This window comes from Ischnura elegans, chromosome X (assembly GCF_921293095.1).
Source record: "Ischnura elegans chromosome X, ioIscEleg1.1, whole genome shotgun sequence".
NCBI lineage: Eukaryota > Metazoa > Arthropoda > Insecta > Odonata > Coenagrionidae > Ischnura > Ischnura elegans.
This window is the reverse complement of record NC_060259.1, coordinates 24409846-24419137: the sequence shown is the minus strand read 5'-3', so window position 1 is coordinate 24419137 and position 9292 is coordinate 24409846. Positions and strand designations below refer to the sequence as shown.

Here is a 9292-nt window from a genome sequence, read left to right as displayed (position 1 = left end):
GTAGATAACGGGGTTTAAACATCCAGAGAATGCCGTATTATTTTGTTAAGACATACTACGAAAATATGCCGGGATAACGGGCCCTTTTACATCCCTCAATTATTAGAGGACGATGAGTCTTCAGATTTCTTATAAGACCCTATAGCAATGGCATATAATAACTCAAATGTGTCTAATGTAGCATTATAAAAATTAATGTCGAAGAACCATGGAGCTGTCGCTTTGTTCTCATAAAACACCAAGCCATATTCACATGATTATTGCCTTTAAACTTGCAAAAAAATTAAATTCCTCCTATAATATAAAATTTTCTGCATTTCCGTTGCATAATACTTTCTTGCAACATTATTACGTGTCTCGTTTTTAAATTCATCTTTGCTCAACACGGTTAACACGAATAGTATTCAGTTCATGACAACAATATCTATTTTAATTGTCAGCATTTTACAACCTTGAACATATTGCACACCAATATCGTTCTGGGAGTGTTAGTACAATTCTTAAAAAAACTAGCAGGTTTTATTCAATGATCTATTTTTCATGCTTATATAACTACACCTCTATTTTCCTACAAAAAGTATAATATTGGAATTTATTACAAGACTGACTGAATGGAACTATCGTTAGTGATTATTTTTCAATCTCTCCATGATTAATCTCAGACGAAATTCAAGCTTTACTAACATAGCATACTGTTCTGCCCTGTTGTATATACAACACCACAATATTCAAACCAGCTCTCGTCTCTTTGAGTAACAGTATTTTATCCTGAATCAAACTTTTATCAATGGGTTTAATGTTCGCAATGATTCATATTTGTGAAACTTTTCCCATGATCATTTTCTGGCTATTTATACTCATTAAATTTTATTAGAAACCATTGTAATGGCAATGAAATGTCTCTCAGTGACATAAAAATTTCTCAAACAGTAGACCTAACTTCATGATATCGCCCTGCCCTACCTGTATACACCTGAAACCCCATGTAAAAACTTATCCGTTACTTACCCTTGCCGTACTGCTGTTGAAGTATCTTGGCAATAAATTCTACATTGTACTGCTAAGACCACTTGAAGACTTTCTGCAAATTTTCCACAGATTGGGCTTCCCACAGCTGGTTTGTGAGGTAAACATTTTTAAATACATGATATTCACTTTTAACTTCTCATTGAGGTTGTATGAAAATTTACAAATTTCTTATGGAATGCCCAGAAAAAAGATTATGTACATCTTTTTGAAACAACATATTATTCAAAAAACTTTCATAGAATACAATTGTGGCAACGGCTATTCAAATAATTTGAATCACTTGATTGTAAACTGCATTGACTTAAATGCATTCTCTACATAAAATGTGTCAACATCTATTAAAACAATTTCAGTCACTTGATTGTAAACTGCATAGACTTAAATGCATTCTCTACATAAAAACAATAAACTACTATGAAAATTAAACACTTGAAAATACTTAATATTTCTTATAACAAGTAGCTCATTAAGCTAACTGTGGAAATTTACAAACTCTTCTTGCACACAGGAAAAACAAACACAATCTTGAAAATAATATAACATTTAAGCAACTTACACTAGAATACAAATATATTCTTAATGAAAACACTTTAAAATTAAAACCTTAGCCAAGAATCAAGTTTTTTGCCAAATCAGATTTACAAATGTTTACTTCTTTGAGTATGCATTCTGAATAAAAACTTTTATTTTAAGCCAAGATTTATTATGAAGAACATCTGGATTTTCCTTGATAAGTGCCTCACATTCTTTTCTTTTGGGTGCTATCTTTTTAATTATATGGTTCTTAAAATATTTATTGACAATATCTTTTTGCTCTTGTGTCCATGGAACAAGAATTCTTTTCCTCTTTCCTTCTACAAAAGTTAATGACGAGGAGAGTGGTTGTGGCTCAAGTATATTAGGTGCACCCATTGCGCTTTCACCATGACTGAAACTCTCATCTGTCTCATAAAAGTCAGCTGAAAAATCATCATCAGCATTTTCAGTACTGTTGCCCTGTAGAGGCAATTCCTCCTCTAAATTAATATCTATTTCATCCAAATTCTTTCCCTTGAAGTCTGCAGCCTCCCCCTTTTCCATTAAAAGTAAAATCTTGGAAATTTTTGCTGTTTGATAGACATCATCAGGCAGTCTGTAGGACTGTTTATGTATGCCCGCTGTGTGGCCCACGAAAGTTGCAAGTTGTTCAATATCATTATCAGTCATATTGAAAATCTGTGAAATAGTTGCTAGGTGTTTCCTAAGTCTGGTAGATGTAATAGCCTTTGGATTTGCTGCTCTACATGCTTTTGCATATTTCTCAAGTGTTTTGTAACCACATAGAGGTGTTTTAAGGTGGGGCTTTCCAAATAAAAACGGGTTTTCATCGCCAACAAAATTTGACCTTACGCTGAGCAAAAGTTTAATGTGTTCTTGAACATCCAAACTAAACAATACGGGCACCCCCCTATTCCTTTTACCTCTAATTATGATACGCTTGAACCGTTTCATCAAAACCTTCTCCGTCAGTGATATTGCAGAATCGAATTCCTCATAGTTTTGGCAAATACTTTCCGACATTTCATACACATGAAGTAATATTCTCTGAAGTTCGCCTGCACGCTTCCTATTTAGCAACAGAACTCTACAATATATTGTTTCTAGCAATTCACAGAAAGCAGTTTCATCTGTTTTGTCTAACATAAGATTTGATGCAGCATTATTTGCTCTTATGGTTAAATGATTTTTTAACAACTTTAGGTCACTAGCAAGTGGAATCAATTTAACCTTGTTCCATCTTTTTATGCATAAATTATCTGCTGCATGGTTAGATATGTCATACTTCCAATTTGCTGTCAAAAGTTGAATCATAGTTTTTAAATCTGCTTCTGCCTCTGCTGACTGAACATTTGCATACCATCCCTTTTTCTTTATAGCAAACATAATTGCAATATCACAGCATTGTTTGAGGGAAGTTCCCATATTCATTGCATAGGTAGGAGATTCAAAACAATCCTTATTACTATCATATCTAGCTACATTTTTTGTTGCCTCAACTATTGCATCATAATATTGTGGCTGAAGTGCTTGAAATAAATTTTTGACGATGGGTTCAATTTTCCTGATCTCAATCAGTAACTTTGCGAGCTCACGCATTTTCCTTGAGGTAACATTAACAAAATGTTTTTCTCTATGTATTTTAAAATATCGAGCTCCAAAGGCACAAATCAGAGCATCTTTTTTGGCCACTAGTGATATTTTGTCGGGTCTCATACGTGGAAAAACTTCATCATGTAATTTAGGATCTACTCTGAAGTTTTTTATCAAATAATTTTGAGCTTTAATTTGAGTAGTTGATCTAATGCTGCCATTACTTGGATTCTCCACACAATGTTTTCTATGTCTCCAAAGTTGTCTACGTGCATAAAAACCCAAGCAATCTGAACAGGGTAAGTAATAGTCCGAATCCCTAACTCGACTAGACTTTTTCATTGGCCTGACACATTCTGTAGAATTTTGTAAATAGTTTCCTTTTTTACGAAGAGAACATAAAAATTGCCTCCGTTCCCTACTTTTAGCAGGCACTGAAAAAACCTTTTGAACTTCTAATTCTAATGGATGATTTCTTTATAAATGTCTTGCAAAATTAAACACATATGTATCGCAGTAGTAGCAGAGATCTTGATTACGTACTCTGTTTCCGTGTTGTGTAAACACCTTTTTGTTTTGTGATCCCGCTGGATTATATGCTAAAACCATAGTATTCTCATACACATCATTTCTAGACGGTTGAACATTCATAATGGTGTCAGCAGGGCAAGGCACTGCTCTTGAAGTATTGACATCAATCTGAAAAATAATATGAAAACCTCTTAGGGAAATGTTCACATCTAAATTGAGGGAAATTTAGAAAATTGTAGAGTCATGTTAATACAAATTACCTTGCCACCAAGGCTGATATCTGAATCTGAGTCATGTTCACTCAAGCTATCAGGCACAAATTCAGTATCGGATCCAGAAGGAGTTGAGCCAAGTGAAAATAATGCATCTTCCTAAATATAATATTATTCTTCTATGAAATAATATCAATCAGGACCTTAAATTTTCCAAAATAGGCAAAGAAGTTTGTACAAACCTCATCATGCTCCTCATGTTCATCGATGTCATTTTCATCATTGGAGCTTTGTAAAGTTCCTTCATTGGACCCAAAGAAGTAGCTGTCAAACGATTCTCATTATGACACTAGAAATAAATATTAGGTGTAAACAAAGATACTGAGAGCAATGTCTAAACAAAAATGATTTTTTAACATATTTTGTTATAACAGTCTCCATCAAGGTGATGTACAAGATCATCTTTCCAAGGTTCCAGTACCATTTGAACATTTGAAATGCTTTATCATACATTCATACTTTATTGCACCGCGATTTCCAGATTTGTCAGCGATAGGGATTTACCTTTCTCTTTTAAATGTAGCAGACAGCATATGAACCGAGGAATTCCTCAGAAAATTAAAATAAACTTAAATATAAATTAAATAAACAACGGGAAACTAAGGTTTAGGTACTCATTATAAAATTTGGCAAAATAATTAATCAAAATATAAATTTTAATTGAAAGAGTTCCTTAAGTGCTTCTTACTAGGTATGGATTTTCCCGCAACGACTGGACTGAAAGTTAAACAATTGTGTAACATTAAAATAAGGTTGATGGATTCATTATTTTTTAAACTCATTTATTTAAACATTACGAAAGGGTGGTTGCTTAATACCAATAACTGTGGGAATTGCGAAGTACAACGTTAAAATTACAATAATTTTCCAGCAAATGCCACGAGCTGTTAGACACTTATCTAATTATGAGGTGATACGCACATTTGAGCTATATCTGACAATTAATACGGATAAACAATTAATCATTCGGAAATAATAATTAATGCAAGGTGTCATAAATGTAAAAAAATGAATATTTACCTGCTAGTTCTACAATTCTCTGGCTTCGCCTCATCGTAGCGTAGCATTTCATCACGCTTGCATGGCATCTCGCTGCTCACTTTTTTCCGCCGCGCCAGAAATTCAAAGCTCTCCAGAATATTCGAAGCTTGAGAAGAGCTTTCCAATCTTGCTGTTAGGAATGAAAGACAAAATAATTGTCCCAGCGCCTAACCTGTGTTGCCAAATTCCCGGACGTAAGATAATCCACTCGGTGAAAGTAAATAATCACTTAGCAGATATTCAATGCCGAGAGTGGCGATGCCACTGGGATTCAGTGGAACTATAAGTATTCACGCACCTTTCGTTGAACAGGTAAACTGGACTCAATGGTATATGTATATATATATATATATATATATGGATGTATATATATATATATATATATGGATGTATATATATGGATATGGATGTATATATATATATATATATATTGTAGCCGTTGCCGTTTGGCTAGGTACATGGTGAAGTAAAGAGGCATTTACGAGGTAGGGAAGGCTTGCGTAAATTATGAAGGGTCTAATAAATATTGTAAAGGGTTTTTTTATGTTATGTAAATGATTATGTGATTTTGTGCGAATGTGTGTGTGAATGCAAAATGACGAATGAATGACCAGATTTTGTATTTTCCCGTCCCCCCCAATTCCTCCCAAAATTCTCCCGTCTACGAAGTGGAAAGTTCCGGTGCGTACGTGATGCGTAGCAGGTTTCTCCCCATCCCACTGTGAAGCCAGAACACCTGCGTACGGAGATGATGAAATCCTCCAACCCCCACCCTCCACAGAAACCACCCCTCCTCCCCTACGGAAGAATAGCCGAGAAAACCCGATGCCCGGGGTTTTTTCCGCTCACCCATCCCACTCCCAGAAAGTGGCTATATAAGCGAATTGCGGACAACATGCAAAAATCATTCTACTGAAGATATCGGCCGGAGGCTCTGCACAACCGACCATCCCATTCTGTAAGAGAGAGAAAGAGAGAGAGGCAGCCCAGCGTGGAAAAAGACGCGAGTATTAAACGGCGGTGACTTTGGAAAGAGGAGATAAGACGGTATCTTCCGAGCACGCGCAGCAGAAGACGTCAATCCACGGCGCCAACACAGGAATTCTCTCATCCTACAGCAATACTTGTCGCAGCATCGAGCCAGCCGAGGAAATCTTCTCCACCAACAAATCAGCGAGTGATAAGTACTCTAGCCACCAATATCCCCAAATTTTCAACAAAATCAGAAGAGTCCCACTCCCCATTCCCCTCTTTCTTCCGTTCAAGAGAAGAAGAACAGTGATATTTTCCCATACATTTTTTTATATATTTTTTTTGAGTTCCCCCGTGTCCCCGTGTGTGTGTGTGAATGATTAATGGTAGTTTGTAGGACAATAAGAATTTATTTGAAATTGGCGTTTGTCATTTTTCAAGCATTTTTATAATATTTCACGCCAACAAATGTAATCAGGGTTTATTTTATTTTCTGTCATTTGTTAATTAATGTTATTAGGTTCGTAACTGGCCAGTAGCAGTAATTTAATTTGTGTTATTCAAAAGATTAATTCATTTATGTATTTTGTGAGACATTTTCTAATTGAAGTGCTCATTAAACGTGTTGGAATTGTAAACGGTTACGTAAGCTTTCATTATTTCGTACGCGCCAGCCTCCATTCAGCAAGTGAACCTACCCCAAATTATCTTTCCCTTTCTTTCCCCATCCCTCCATTTCCCCTAGCCATCGAACCCCGGCTCGCTCACCTTGAGCAATCCCTCCAAACCATCCTCCCCCACCCCTCAGAAAGTGAACCCGGACGGACGACGGAAAGGTGGGTTACACATAATTGGCGACCGAACGCGGGGCATTGTTAGATGGGAAGGCGGTTGCTGCGATTTCACTGTTAGGTTGCGTCATAGTTCCGATTCGTTCCCGAGCTATTTTGCTTTGAAGTGTTTTATTTTTCCAACAGGTTGTGTGATTTTTCTCTGTCTGCGTAGTTCAAATCTGAATCTGAGATCCCGAATTCATTGTCCATTACGATATTTTGTCCGCAAATCCCAGTTTGTTGTAGTGTCCTCCCAATTTTTTTTCAGTGATTTGCCTAAGTAATTTAGAACTTAATGGATCACAAGGGCAAGAGTTTTCAGACTTATAGGGAGCCAAGTACCTATAATGAAGACGAGTCGGAGGGAGAGAAGTCGGTAGGGGTAGTTGATATTTCCAGCGATGAAGGTGACCCTATCGTAGGAGGTGGTGAACCAGAGAGTAGGCCGGAAGGTGAAGCTTCAGGAGGTGTAGAAAACCCGAGTGATATGCAGAAATTATTTGATTTGCTCGCAGGGGTGAAGGGTGAAATTACTAAACAGGCAGAAGAGAGCAGGAGTAATTTAGCAGAAATGAAGGGTGAAATTACTAAACAAGCAGAAGAGAGCAGGAGTAATTTAGCAGAAATGAAGGGTGAAATTACTAAGCAGGCAGATGAGACCAGGAACAGCTTAGCGGAGATGAAGGGTGAAATTACTAAGCAAGCCGAAAAACTGGATAAACAAGCTGAGGCCCTTGATAAGCAGGCTGAAGAGAGTAGGAATAATTTCGCGGGATTGAGAGAAGAAATCAATGAGAAATTTAATACACAGGCAGAAAAGTTTGAGAGTAATTGGGCTAAAATTAAAGAGGAGATTAATGAAGTCAGGGAGGAAGGTGAGAGAACCCGTGAGAAATTAGAAAACAGCATGGATAAAAAGATTGATGATGTAAAGGGGGTGATGAGAGTCCGTGTTGAAGAAGTAAAGAAAGAGTTGGTAGAAAACATCGAGGATAAGATTGAGGAGGTGAAGAGGGAAATCACTGATGTAGTCGATGAAAGAATAGTGGGAGTGACGAAAAGTACAGCGCAACAGGGTAAGAAATTAGAGGATGTCATCAATGAGATTTCTAACCTACACGTAGGAGGAACTAATAACACAACTAGTTCAGCTTTCCCCAACCCTCCGTCAAATCTCAAATTCCGAGGGAGATCTTACGAACACCCAGTGGCATTCATGAGAGGGGTAGAGAATCATTATTCTATCTATGCCATTCCTCAGCGGTTGAGAACCCGTTTATTTTACCAGATGTTAGAGGATGCGGCCAAAGAATGGGCCGATGCCATATTTCCCTTCCCACAGGAAATGGAGGAGTTAAGAAAGATGTTCTATGACAGATTTTGGGGTAAGGAACATCAAGTCAATTACAAATTGAGAGTGATGACGGGAAGTTATAGGCGTGCACCCGGCAACAGTATGCAGGAGTATGCAACGAGAAAAATTGCCGCAATAAGACTTTGTGAACCACCCGTAGATGAGGAGGAGACGGTAGCCCTTTTAATTCACCAATTCCCTCCCTATGCCCAAGACTTGTTGAGGGGAACCGACGTCTCGACATTCGAGAGGCTTGTTTTTATGCTGGGACGGTTCGACCAATCTCAAGGTGACGGAGGCAAGCCAGAAAGTGGGTCGCCGAAGGTAAACAGCATGCAAGTGAGTGAACGCCGCCGACCCTATTCAATGGGTCACGGTAAAAGCGATAACAGAGGGTGGCATCAAATTAGAGAGGACGCTCTGAGGGAGAGAAACGAAACCGTTAGGGGAGTAAACTCAGTCAGTGGGTCGACTCAACAAACAACCCCGCCTCCCTTATTCCCAACCCCACCTCCCTCACTTCCAACCCCACCCCCATCGGGAAACGCGTGGAGTTTGGGCTGAAGAGCCTCCTCTGCCCAAACCAACCAAGTTCAACGATGGAGGTACCCATTCTATCTTTCCGTGAGGTGAACGACCCATTGACGTCAGAACCATACCTTGCTGGCGAGAGTGAGTGTAGGAAGTGTCCCGAAGTATGTTTGTCATGTTTTGGACATGCAGTTATCGCGCTAGATGATACGGGGAGCCAAGTATCCGCGATTTCTGAGGAAGAATTAATGCATATGACGAGTCAAGGTGTAGAAGTACCAACACTACCCATTAATCGTACCCGTATTATAGGGGCGGACCAACACAGGTCATCACCAATAACAAAACAAGTTTTGTTAAGTATTACCTTGGGAAATCGAGAATGTGATGTTGTATGTTTAGTGGTAAAAAAGTTAATCAGCCCCATCATACTTGGAATTGATTTTTTAAGGCAATTTAGAGCCGTCATTGATTTGCCACGTAATTCCATTGTATTAAAATTCCCAGACGATAAAATCGTGGTGCAAGAGTTTGAAGAGGGGGCGATAAGGATTGTACCATTCCTCATGAATTTTCCCAATGTTATATTTTTTTTTCCT

At 38.0% G+C, this 9292-nt stretch overlaps 1 protein-coding gene across 2 annotated transcripts; it reads right to left on the bottom strand.

Annotated features, from left to right (window-relative positions):
* Positions 1-1167: 1167 nt before the first annotated feature.
* LOC124171491 lies at positions 1168-5365 on the bottom strand. 2 transcript variants are annotated; one of them, XM_046550667.1, is made up of 3 exons: positions 4983-5365; positions 4651-4679; positions 1168-4251 (listed from the first exon to the last, which is right to left on the bottom strand). In XM_046550667.1, exon 3 carries the CDS (start codon positions 3499-3501, stop codon positions 1678-1680), a length of 1824 nt encoding a protein of 607 aa, XP_046406623.1. In that variant the 5' UTR covers positions 3502-4251; positions 4651-4679; positions 4983-5365; the 3' UTR covers positions 1168-1677. The 2 variants fall into 2 exon arrangements, with proteins under 2 accessions (XP_046406623.1, XP_046406622.1); XM_046550666.1 differs by having other exon boundaries at positions 1168-3858; positions 3951-5365.
* Positions 5366-9292: the final 3927 nt, after the last annotated feature.